The sequence below is a fragment of the Myxocyprinus asiaticus genome, chromosome 2 (assembly GCF_019703515.2).
Source record: "Myxocyprinus asiaticus isolate MX2 ecotype Aquarium Trade chromosome 2, UBuf_Myxa_2, whole genome shotgun sequence".
NCBI lineage: Eukaryota > Metazoa > Chordata > Actinopteri > Cypriniformes > Catostomidae > Myxocyprinus > Myxocyprinus asiaticus.
Window position 1 is genome coordinate 19,633,080 of NC_059345.1, and position 13,454 is coordinate 19,646,533.

General features: G+C 37.1%; 1 protein-coding gene across 4 annotated transcripts in view; it reads right to left on the reverse strand.

Annotated features, from left to right (window-relative positions):
• Positions 1-13,454, reverse strand: part of LOC127413033 (dedicator of cytokinesis protein 11-like) — a 122,463-nt gene that overhangs the window by 57,849 nt on the left and 51,160 nt on the right. For all 4 annotated transcript variants that reach the window (XM_051649861.1, XM_051649851.1, XM_051649841.1 and 1 more), the window contains 10 exons: positions 11,924-12,047; positions 11,730-11,851; positions 11,535-11,618; positions 10,622-10,711; positions 9,084-9,205; positions 8,754-8,823; positions 8,197-8,322; positions 7,368-7,439; positions 5,874-6,020; positions 4,143-4,226 (listed from right to left, as the gene is read on the reverse strand). In XM_051649861.1, coding sequence (XP_051505821.1) covers positions 4,143-4,226; positions 5,874-6,020; positions 7,368-7,439; positions 8,197-8,322; positions 8,754-8,823; positions 9,084-9,205; positions 10,622-10,711; positions 11,535-11,618; positions 11,730-11,851; positions 11,924-12,047 — 1,041 coding nt within the window. The remainder of the gene's footprint in view (positions 1-4,142; positions 4,227-5,873; positions 6,021-7,367; positions 7,440-8,196; positions 8,323-8,753; positions 8,824-9,083; positions 9,206-10,621; positions 10,712-11,534; positions 11,619-11,729; positions 11,852-11,923; positions 12,048-13,454) is intronic.

The following is a 13,454-nucleotide window of genomic DNA, read 5'->3' on the forward strand; positions in this document are numbered from 1 at the left end:
CCTACAAGCCCTCAGTCCAGCCTCTCTCAGCCTATTGCGGACAGTCTGAGCACTGATGGAGGGATTGTGCATTCCGGGCGTAACTCGGGCAGTTGTTGTTGCCATCCTTTACCTGTCCCACAGGTGTGATATTCGGATGTACTGATCCTGTGCAGGTGTTGTTACATGTGGTCTGCCACTGCGAGGACGATCAGCTGTTCTTCCTGTCTCCCTGTAGCACTGTCTTAGGCGTCTCACAGTACGGACATTGCAATTTATTGCCCTGGCCACATCTGCAGTCCTCATGCCTCCATGCAGCATGCCTAAGGCACGTTCACGCAAATTTAATGAAAAGAACACCTCTCCAACTGTTAAGCATGGGGGTGGATCGATCATGCTTTGGGCTTGTGCTGATGCCAGTGGCACAGGGGAACATTTCACTGGTAAAGGAAAGAATGGATTAAATTAAACACCAGCAAATTCTGGAAGCAAACATCACACCATCTGTAAAAAGGCTGAAGATGAAAAGAGAATTGCTTTTACAACAAGATAATGATCCTAAACACACCTCAAAATCCACAATGGACTACCTCAAGAGGCGCAAGCTGAAGGTTTTGCCATGGCCCTCACAGTCCCCCAACCTAAACATCATCGAAAATCTGTGGATAGACCTCAAGAGCAGTGCATGCAAGACAGCCCAAGAATCTCACAGAACTAGAAGCCTTTTGCAAGGAAGAATGAGCAAAAATCCCCCAAACAAAAATTGAAAGACAAAAAGCTTTTACAAGCTGTGATACTTGCCAGGGGGTGTTACTAAGTACTGACCATGCAGGGTGCCCAAACTTTTACTTCGGGCCCTTTTCCTTTTTTGTTATTTTGAAATATTTTGGAAATCAGGCCATCTTTTGATCGCTTAGCTATTCACAGCAACAGAAATTTTGATCAGGGGTGCCCAAACTTTTGCATGCCACTGTATCATGTTGGGTGGCAGGTAAATGGGAAAGGGTGGCGGAGGCTGTCTCCGCTATGGCGGGTTAAAAAGGAAGTCTCAGCTTTCTAATTATATAATTTTTATGTTTATTTCTATGAACTCTAATGATTGCGGAGAGAGAGTGAGAGAGCGCTATGCAGCACATCCGTTTGAATAAGCATAATTGGTCACCACATTAAGAAGCTTCAAAACAACATTTATTGTTTGAATTTGGTGATAACATTTACATGGTTTACAAGCTGAAAATAAAAATAACATAAAACAATGTGTTTTGGTCTAAAAATCTAATTTCAACATTAAAAAACTTCTGACTCAACATGATAGAATGCGTCACATTTGAAAGAACCCAGTAAATTCATTAAACATCTTACCTTTTAGGATTTAAGGCAACTGTGAGGTTTTACTTGTTTAAGATGTTATTTACGAAGATTTTTAAATACATTTTTTCAGAGAATTTGAAAAATCTTAAGAAAAAAGCCAAGAACTTTCTTAAGAATTTTTTCGGGAGTACAAAATATTCTTAAGTTAGAAATTTTCTTCTTGAGAACGTTTCGTGAATACGGCATCAGGGCTGATGACAGAAATGCCACCAAAAGTGAAAATGCCCCATATATGCAAAATGTAGTGAATAAAAAAATAAATAAAATAAAAATCTATCCCCTTTTCTCCTAATTTGGAATGCCCAATTACCACTACTTAGTAGGTCCTCATGGTGGCGCATGAGTCTCAATTGCCTCAGCTTCTGAGACTGTCAATCCACGCATCTTATCACGTGGCTCGTTGTGCATGACACCGCGGAGACTCACAGCACGTGGAGGCTCATGCTACTCTCCGCAATCCATGCACAACTTACCACGCACCCCATTAAGAGCGAGAACCCCTAATCGCATCCATGAGGAGGTTACCCCATGTGACTCTACCCTCCCTAGCAACCGGGCCAATTTGGTTGCTTAGGAGACCTGGCTGGAGTCACTCAGCACACCCTGGATTCAAACTCGTGACTCCAGGGTTGGTAGTCAGCGTCAATACTCGCTGAGCTACCCAGGCCCCCTGAATTTATTTTTTTATATATTATCTAACATTTGATATTTCATGTGTTCATAATATTCTAGCTGTTAGATATCTGTATATTCAGTCTCAGAGGCAAGTGTTTTTGAATGTGTTACACAACGTGGCATTTAAAAAAAAAAAAAAAAACTAACATCAGGTCTTAAAAACACTGAATATGAAGAAAAGCTACTTTGGTATTTATATCGATTAGATTATTTTAGTAATGGCCAAAATAGCTCAGATTGAGAATTTATTTCATTTCAATGATTTAACTGAAGCATTTGACATAAATGGAGAACACGGTATATTTTATATGATTAGAACCTATATGTCCTCACAAAAGTATATAATGAAAATCAATTCCAGGAGGCAAACATTTTTAGTTTATTTCCAAAACTCCCTTTGATCTATAAATAATTTCATTTATCATCATATATTTAAAAATGACCAAATGCAACACATTTTATATGGTAATTTGTTTAAGTCTTTGTTTAAAGTAATAACTGTAACATGCATCCTTTTAATAAAATAACAAAGCCCAGAACCTTAATTGTTTCCTGAATCTGAAACACACATATTTCATTCCCTGGAAATGAATTTTGGAATATCGCTCTGAATACAAAAAAATAAAATAAAGGTTCATCTTGTTTATCATAACTTCCAGTAAATAATGAGGTTTCATCAAATATTCAATACTAATGTAAATATGTACAGTACATTGTGTCTTAACAATGTGTTTGCACTGTTTGTATATTGCTGTGACATGCGTTGTATTTCAAAAAGTGTCTAGACAGGCTGTGGTACATAGCATTTGTTCAAAACGAGACATGCATGATGTTATGATAACTCTGTATAAAATCGACAGCAGAGTGGATGATAGAAACTTTACCACATGACCAGTTTGAATCACACCCATAATTTGTTAAAGACTTTACAGAAAAACCTGCACTCCCTGCAGAAAACAGGGACTTTTCAATGCATATAGCTGATCCTACTGATTCTTAAATAATGCTTTTTCATTTGCTGACAAATACGAACTGTTCTCATCATTTGCTAATTTGTTATTACAACAATTATATACAGAGTTGGTAAAACCATAAAAAAGATGAGATAGCTATGTGTTAAATACTGTTGGAAAGGTCTCAATTTGTAGAATGCAATAAGCAAATTTGTTTCACTCAGAGGACAAACTGCAGTGAGTTTTAGTGTATGAAATTCCCAGAAACACACATAGATATAATAAACAGGAGTGTCTTTTTGTCACATTTTTCCTTATTACATCCTAAAACATATATACATATAACATAGAAAATGACATATTATAACTTACAGCAGACTATCCCGATTCAAACAAGCCCAAACACAATATAATATGATAAGCAGATCTTGAAAGAGTGTACATGGAAAGATGATGCACAAAAGGGCACTCAACATTGTGTGTGTGTGTGTACATGTCTGAGAACTTTGTGTGCAAACACACATCCACATATGCGCTTATCTAAAGGATTGTGATGCTCCTGAACACTTAAATTTTGTGTGTGTGTGTGTGTGTGTGTGTGTGTGTGTGTGTTTTCAGATACCATATGTGAACAAAGGCAAGGAATTTTATTCCAATTGGATTAAGTAAAAAAAAAAAAAACATAAGAAAATAAAGTTGTCCGGGTCAAAATGACTGGAACACAACATGAGGGTTAAATGTAAATTTAGAATTATAGAACTATTTTACGAAGGGAGATTACCAGCAGCTTTGTGTCTACTACAAATTACAGCCGTGTTGATCAGTACACTGCACAATTACATGATATTGTGATATTGCTGATATAGCATGGATTTTTTCTATGTCATTTCTTAAAATGTAATTTCTATTCCACAAAACTGCATTTTGTTGATTACTGTACCATGTAGGAGAACAATTACAATATGGTCTTTGACATTTGCCCACCTCGAGTGGATGGATTTTGGTACACAGAGGCTACATATGACAAAATGCTTTTGCTCTCTTGAGATAATTAAATAAGACTTATTGAAAACTAGCTTGCTTCAATTTCAACTGTATTTATTTATCACATAGTGATAAATGATAAATTATGAATTCTTTGAACAGGTGAATTCTTTTGCTTACCTTTGGATCTTTCAGACTGAAGCCACACATGTAGTCATTAATCAGACTGAAAGCAAATCCTCTGTTCATAAACGTCAGGCAGCGCTGTGCATGAAAAGATATTCAAAGAAAATCAACATAATGTCATACAAAGACCAGATGCGAGTACACTGGTATAAAATATTAGACTTCATGAGCCACTAGTTTTGTTTGTAAGACTGTTTAGTCAGGAACAATTAAGAAAAAGATGACTAGTTCTACCTTTAACTCCTGAAAATAGTCTTAAAGCTGAAGTGTGTCATTTAAAAAAAATGTTTTAAATACTTTCTCCTATCCCTACTTAATATGCAGAGACATTGATAAGCCATATGTACAGTAGGTTGATTTCACCATAAGGTGTAAACACGGTGGCTGTGGTTCTATCAAAACATTGCTCAGTTTGAGTATCCTGACCTGCCTGACACAGCAACATTAGCTCAACCAATGGTGAGAGATGGGGCGGTACTATGTACTTGTTCAACCATTGGTAGACAGGGGGAGTATTCAGGAAAGCTGTTTGAAAACAAAGTTTATTTTTGCAATTCCATTTGGTGATGCTAGTGTTCCAGAAATGACACACTTCAGCTTTAACAAGTGATCCATAATATCTACCGCTTTCAACTATTGCTAGCAGGAAAACAACAAACATGCTTAAATGATAACACTATACTCCTATAGTGACCAAGCCCAGTTGTTGAAGGGCACAGTTAATGACTAATCAGTTGTTGATAGCTTTCTCTAAAGAAGTAAATGTTACCATAAAAATAGTTTTTTCTGAAAAAGCTATGAATCATCAGTGCAGAATTCTGCCTCATTTGCTCTTTTATAAAAACTTTGATCAATACAGTTTAATTATTAGTGTGAATGCCATTTAAAGATATTAATAAATGTTTTTCCAGTAAATGATGTGGAGACTGTTCATGCTATTCATGACTTAAAGTGCAAAGAAGGTATGATTCTGTAACCATGTGGTTAAAATTTCAGACATGCTTGTGCAGCTTGTTATACAGTATGAATTTTGAAGAGCGACTACATGAAAATGTAAACAATTCAAATTAGTCAGTCTTAACAATAACCCTGTAACCTCACAATATGTTAGGCCTGAACATAATGCAGTACTAAAGAGTTAGGCCTGACCTTAATAAAGCACTAAAGTGTTAGGCCTGACTTTAATGAATCACAAAAGAGTTAGGCTTGACATTAAAGAAGCACTAACCGTATTGAAGTACTCAAGAGATTAAACTTGATTGCAATGAAGCTCTGAAGTGCTGTGCCTCAACTCAAAGAAGCACTCAAGTGTTAAGCCTGACTTTAATGAAGTACTACAGCTTTAAGCGTGACCTTAATAAAGCACTCAAGTGTTAGGCCTGACCTTAATGAAGTACTGAAATGTTAGGCCTGACCTTAATGAAGCTCTCAAGTGTTAGGCCAGACCTTAATTAAGTACTACAGTTTTAGGTCTGACCTTAATAAAGCAATTAAGTTATAGGCCTGACCTAAATAAAGTACTTAAGTACAAGGCTTGAACTTAATGAAGTACTGAAATGTTAGGTCTGACCATAACGAAGAATTCAAGTGTTAGGCCTGACCTTAATGAAGTACTGAAATGTTAGGCCTGATCATAATGAAGTACTCAAGTGTTAGGCCTGACCTTAATGAGGTACTACAGTATTAAGTTCAACCATATTGAAGCACTCATGTGTTAGGCCTGACCTTAATAAAGCAGGCCAGGCTGAAGTTCACACAGCGGGCCTCCTCTGGAATCTCCTCATAGCGGATAGTGATGTGAGGCATGATGGACAGCAGCAGAGACTGCAGCACTTGGTGGAATGAATCAGGAAACCTCTGAGCTCGAGGCATCTGTAGGTAATGCAGGCAGTTTTAGTATGTTAACTGTCAAATAGGAATGATATGAATCCTGCAAGGTTTCAGTGGAGGAAGAATCAAACACCTTTGAACAAAAAAGAAAACCCAGCAGTCCAATAGACTGGGGCAGTCTAGTAAACTGGTTTCAAACACATTTATCTATATAGTATATAGCAAGGATCTTCAACAGGGTGGTACCGCAGGGGGTCTGCAAATTATTGTTTAATCCACCATTGGCATTTGCAATAATAACTCACATGCAAGCAACAGTGAGAGAGAGGAGTATGTATTTTAATCCATCAACATGTTGAAGTCCAGCTTAGCCATGAGACCAGCTAAAACCAGCCTGCCCAGCTAAGACCATCCTGACCAGCCTGACCAGCTAAGACCAGCCTGACCAGTTAAAAAAAAGTGTTCAAAACCCCTCTAAAACCAACCTGATCAGCATGAACAGTTATGACCAGGCTGGGAGACCTGCTGAAAAGACCAGCTAAAACCAGAATAAGCTGGTTGGCTGGTTTTAGCTGGTCTTTTCAGCAGGGCAGCACTTAATGATTATTTCAATGGCTTTATAATGTAAACATCATGAAGTATGTACATACAATAATGTGGTAGCCTACCATACAAGTTTTTATAGGCATGAAAAACAACACTCAATTTTAATATGTAACAGGGGTCCCGGCTCCGTCTCTCTAACCACCAAGGGGTCCTAGGCCTGAAAATGGTTGAAGACCCCTGGTATATAGTAATATAGTATATCTGCAAAGGTGTCCAATAGATAATAAAAAAGACATATTTCCAATTAAATTACATGTTTATGGAAAAGTTTTCTGAGTATGAGCTAAAGGCATGTTTCAACAACAAACTTTACATAGCAGACCTTTACATCAGACCTTTGTTTAAATACAAGCTTTCAGTTACGCAATATGATCGACTGACATGTCAAACAGGCCTCAACATGTTTGGAATGGGCTGAAAAAAATTTAGCTGTACATTTTTTTTATACATGCAAAAGGACAACAGTGCATGTTCCCTGTGTGTGTGTGTCTTTTCAAGCACCTTCATCTTTTGAGCAAACTTTAGAAGAATGAAGAAGTTCCAAGTCTACAAATTCCAAGTTGAAAACTACTTCCTGCTTCGAAAGGTCAGGATTATTGCCATGCAATAATTTTTTCATACTGTGATACTGATGATGATGTAGATAATAAAGAAAAGGAAATGGAAAGGAAAGCACTTTACATTTCTTTGAGACAACATACTGTAAAAGGTTGTTACATTGTGATATTACTTTGATGTTGCTGCTTTGTGCCACTCTAAAATATGTGAATGAATGACACTAACTTTCATTCTGTTGCCGTCCTGGAGGTACTGTGCCATTGACTTGGCCATTGTCTCAAAGAAGAACCAGGAATACTGTGATATAAGACAGAGAGGGGGGAGGGAGGCAAATGTTAACACTGTTAGTGGACATTACCTGCCTAATTTTTGTACAAAGTGACAAATTAATTTGGGCTAAAATTCCGTAAGTTTGATTAGACACACAGCCTTTGATGTCAACAACAAAAGATATGGACAGCATTGTCTCCTCCCTTTTAAATTTGAAAAGTCAGAAAAAAAAAATTCTGTCTTAACTATGCATGATTATTTGCATTTAGCAAGGTTTTTTCCCCTGCTGTCCAGGACCCTATCTGAACAGATTTGCAACCCACCGGTTAAGAACTACTGCCAAATACAATACAATCCATTGTATATGCATAGTCAAATCAAAGTGAAAATAAACTGCATTGTTGAAACAATATTCTTACTTTTATATCATACACAGAAATAAACTATAATTAAATCAGTCATGGTCAAATTAGTATTTGGTTTTCAAACTGCATAAAAGAAAATTCTCTTAAACTCAGTTCTCAGTTAATTAAATGGACATAAATAAATGCAACAGTGCCATCTGCTGTGCAAAAAGAACAAAGCATCTTTTACTGTTTCTGATGAAAACGCCATCTGTTACAGAAACCAACAAAATGCTTTTGAACACTCAAAACTACAGAATCACTCGATAACAGGATGTAAAAAGGACTGTTTATTGTTACTTCTTATAATAATTAAGAGTATCATTCATATCACAGTAGAACAGGTGACATTATTTAGCATACTTTAACAATTATTTCACCTTGAGGAGTTTGTTGCAGGTGTTAAAGTCTGCCATCTGTTTGAGGATGACAGTCACGGCTGTAGCTAACACTTCATGTGTCGTCACAGAGTTTACTGAAGTTGCGTTGTTGATGCGAAAAACATACTGCAAAGAAAACATTGGTTCTATAGACATATATTATACATTTCAAGAAATATATTGTACTTTTCAAGCAATGGGTAAATCATCAAAATAACAAACCCTTATAGTTTCAAACACACCTAACCAAGTTAATATCTGGAATAACCGCTAAGATAAGATCTCTGCCAGTAACATTAATCAAGTTAACATAATCAAGTAACATCAAGTTAAAAGTCTACTTTCTTTTTTTTCCCCCTTCATTTTATTTATTTATTTTTGCCTATTATTTGCTTGCAAGTAGTCATTCTGCTCTGTGAATAAAACTGCACTGTATGCCGACAGTAACTGGCCCAATTCTGCAAGTGCTGTTGTTGCAAAACCCCACACACAAGGGGAAAAAGACAAGAAAAAACAAAGTTAATTCAAAATGGATTAAAATGTTTAAAGTGTCATACCTTCAGAAAAGAGCGCAAGTAGTGCTCCAGACCCTCTTCATGACACTGAGACACAATGTGAATGATTACACTGTGGAAACACAAGCATGTGGGTCATGGTTAACAATAGCAAGAGTTCACATAAAAAAATAAAAAAATATATTTTTTTTTTAAAAGGGCTGATTTTGGAGGAAAAAGTGAGCTGGCATTTCCAGAGCCGATCTATAGTGTAGCAGTAGTTATGCATGCTACGAAGGACCACAGAAGACAGACTACTGTATATAAAATTAAGAATGCAGTGGCTTTCTATCACTTGTGCCTTTCTGAGGAGCTAAATAGGTAGTAAATCACCGTGTGGAGTTCACAGCAATGTCTTGACCCTCTTTGCTTGCCATAGTCATCACTTCAAAGAGCTGCACGAGCACCGTAGGCAGGAACTTGATGATGACCTGAGTCTCCACTGCATGCAGGCACTGAGACAGGAGACAGGAAATGAAAAGAGGAGAAAGTGAGTAAATTCCAATATTTTCTCCCAAGAGAAACTCTAAATAGACATGACAAATGCAAATCAACTGAATGACTGTATGAGTCAATGAGTGTGGTAAGTCTGACAGAAAATCAAAACATTTATTGTACAGCGCTAGCAACGCAATTCAATTAATTCACCTCTGCTTAAAAGGATAGTTCACCCAAAATGGAAAATTCTCTCATAATTTACTCACCCTCATGCCATCCCAGATGTGTATGACTTTCTTTCTCCTGCAGAACACAAACGAAAACTTTTACAAGAATATTTCAGTTCTGTAAGTCCATACAATGTATGTGAATGTTGACTAGACCTTTCAAGCTCCAAACATCACATAAAGGCAGCATAAAAGTAATCCTAATGACTCCAGTGGTTAAATCTATGTGATCAGAAGTGATATGATAGGTGTGGGTGAGAAACAGATCAATATTTAAGTCCTTTCTTTTTTTTTTTACTGTAAATCTCCACTTTCACTTTCTTTCTCATTCTGAACGTGAAAGTGGATATTTATAGTAAAAAGATTTGAAATATTGATCTGTTTCTCACCCAAAGTGACTGCATCACTTCAGAAGACATATATTAAGCAACTGGAGTGTGTGGATTACTTTAATAGTGCCTTTATGTGATTTTTGGAGCTTGAAAGGCCTGGTCACCATTCATTTGCATTGTATAGACCTAGAGAGCTGAGATATTCTTCTAAGAATCTTTATTTGTGTTCTGCAGAAGTACACTATATGGCCAAACGTTTGTGGACACCATATGTGCTTGATGAACATTTGATTTCAAAACCTTAGGCATCAATTTCCCCCTTTGCTGTAATAACAGCTTCCACTCTTTTGGGAAGGCTTTCCACTATACTGTATGTAGTAAATGGCTGCAGGGATTTGCTCTCATTCAGACACAAGGCTATCAGTGAGGTCAGGAACTGATGTTGGTCGATGGGGCCTGACTTACAGTTGCTGTTCCAGTTCACCCCGAAAGTGATCAGTGGGGTTCAGGTCTGGGCTTTGTGCAGGCCAGTTAATTTCTTCCATGCCAGATACAGTAAACCATTTCTTTATGGACCTCACTTTGTTCACAGGGGCATTGTCATGCTGGAACAGGAAAGGGCTATCGCCAAACAGTTGCCAGAAATTTGGAAGCACACAAAGCCCAAGCCATTACATAAAGAAACATTAAGATTTTTCTTTACTGGATTTAATGGAGAAACCAAATTCGTTAATTAGAAGGCGGTGTCCACAAACTTTTAGCCATATAGTGTAACTCACACATCTGGGAAGGCATGAGGGTGAGTAAATTAAAGAATTTTCATTTTTGGGTGAACTATCCCTTTAAATGTCCAAATCCACTGTAGATTTTTCACCTTTAGGTACTTGATGAGCTCAGAATGATTGCCCTGTGATGTTGACCTCATCAGCTGGCAATGCTGGAAGAAATTATGAAGGTGCAAATCCTGGAGAGATAAGAGAGTTACAAGATTTATTGCTTCAGCAGCACTATGTTTGATCATTTAATATTAATTATAATGATCTCATTATTCTCTGTGTGGAACTATGCTCGTTTAAACAGCTCTTCAACAAACACAACAATATAGAGCAGCCCTATTCAACTGGTGGCCCGTTTCCGGCCCGTTTGAAATTTTCAGCGGCCCGCTTGAGGTTGACAGTTGTCTTAGGGGCTGTTTACATCGAACACGTTTTGTGTCTGTTCACTCCGTTTTTCAATTGTTTTCCTATGCAAACTTGTGCTAAACAGATGTTTCGCCATGTCTTGATGTTTTTACAGTGTCTCGTGCTTGAACACGGGGTTTTTAGATGCTTTTAGAGGTTGCACTACAAATAATCATCATCCGTCATTTTGACGGAAGGGGAAGGTTAAAGATGTAAAGTTATGGACAACTGACAAGCGTGAGCTCAGAGAAACAAAGTTCTATTCAAAGGATTTTAGTATCCCTCTGATTGTCTCAAGTTACCTGTATTTTTTCCCCCAGAATTTCCTCCTAGGTGGAAATATATCTCATGATAAAAAAATTTAAATAATAAAAGCTATAAAACACAGATGTTTTATTTATATAGTGAACAAATATTATAGGCCTGCAATAACAGCTTTTCGATAACAAAATATCCTGGTTTGGCCCGCGTGCCCTGTGGATATTTTCCATCTGGCCCATTTGTCAATGAAGTTGAATAGCCCTGATATAGAAGATTTAAAATGTAAGAAACTCATTACAGTGTGTCAAATGCAAAATTAAAGAAGTCCTAAACCAGATAACATACCGGAGTGTAAATTGTTGATGCTACATATGTTCGCACTTTGAACAACAGTTTGGCATTCTCCACCCATTTGATGTCTGGAGAAGACTGCAAAGAAAGAAAGAAAGAAAGAAAGAAAGAAAGAAAGAAAGGAATCAATCAATCAAATCAATCATTAAAAAAGCTCTCACCTAAACCAATCAATCAAGAAGTCTTTACCTTCTTAAAGTCTTGGCTTTTGTCATACATGTACCCAGCAGGTAGATTAGCCGACACAGGAAGTTGTAGTTCTGAGGACTGTATTCTGCCATCCTTCAGTAAAGGAGCCCAGGAATAACCCACTGTAGAGAGTAAGAGTTAATGATGTGTTCTTGACACACATACAGTACACACTTCCTCACACACACACTTACCCAGTGTTTCTACTCCCTCTCTCTTCTTGGTTGTGGTTTTATTGCCGAGCTCACAGCTTATGTGGTAAAAGGTAAAGAGAATGTGGTGCTTCTCATGGACATGAACAGGAAGCTCAATTTTAATCTATTAAAAGGGAAGAATATCATTACTAAACATTGTCTCAAAACTGCAGGCAACACTTTACCTCTTCTGTTCTAATCAGTTTCATAAATTTAGTTGAAATCCCATTTAGCAATTCAAAGTGTTAAGCATGAGTTTCATTCATAAAGGTGTGAACATCTTGTTTAATTTTCATTTTATTACTTTTATAATGAAAACGACAGATTAAGGTGAACTCTAAATACAAGCAAAGCTCAAGTGGTAGAGCATGGCGCTAACAAAACCGATGTCATGGGTTCGATTTCCAGGGAATGTGCATGCTGGTAAAAACGTATACCTTGAAAGCACTGTACTGTAAGTCACTTTGGATAAAAGCATCTGCCGAATAGGGGTTGAACAAACTAGTCGACTAGCTAATGTAGTCTAGTAATATAGACTAATGTGGTCAACACTGGCAGCCTAAAGTCAACTAGTCACTTCCCAGGTAAATTACAAAACACATCCGATTATTAGGCTAAACTTAATATGTTCAGACACTTATGTTGACTTTTAGCTACGTTACAGCTCAATGTATGCCTACCTATTGTTGCACACTTCTAATAAAAAGCTGCTTACAAGGAGAAAACATAATGTTTGATGTTTATTCCACCCGAACCGCTCACATACAATTGTCATGACTAGTCGGATTCGACTGCACTTATGGGCTCGACTAGTCGACTTTTAAAAATCAATGCAACCCCTACTGCCAAGTGAATACATGATGTAAATATAAACAAATCCTGCTGGATTTAATTACCTTTCTTGTCACAAGTGGGCAGTAAAAGGTCATGTTTTCCAAGCACATACATGTGGCTACCAACTTCAGCTGATGATGATTTCCTAAAGTCCATGTCAAAGGCAAATTACTCCAGTAAAGCACAAGACAGTATCAACGTCATGGCTTACAGGGATCTGCTTTGGCACGTATGTGTTAATATCTTGTGACTTATTCATCAACTGAATGAACAGTTTGCCTTTTTTTTTCTTTTTTTTTTTGCCCTCAGAGCCTGTTGAAGCCAAAGAGACAGGATGTGTCTCAGGAATAATTCAGTTATTCTTATCCTTGTCTTGCCTCTGACTGGTCAAATTTTGTGCAACATTGTGGGGCATTGAAAGGATACTGAATTCACTGATTCAACATTTAGTCATTAATATGTTATGATATCAGATACGTTGCTTAACAATTGGTAGAAAATTTCCAATTTTTATGTTTATTAAATATGAAAAATTAGAATTTTTATTCTCTCATCATTAGCCTTTTTTACTGTCAATTCTCCTTCCTGCCCATTAGGTGGCGATATGCACGAAGAATGCAAATCACCAAAAACAAAAGTAGAATAATGTGAAAGCGAAAGTGGTGATTTATAGTAAAACAGGACTTAATTATTGATC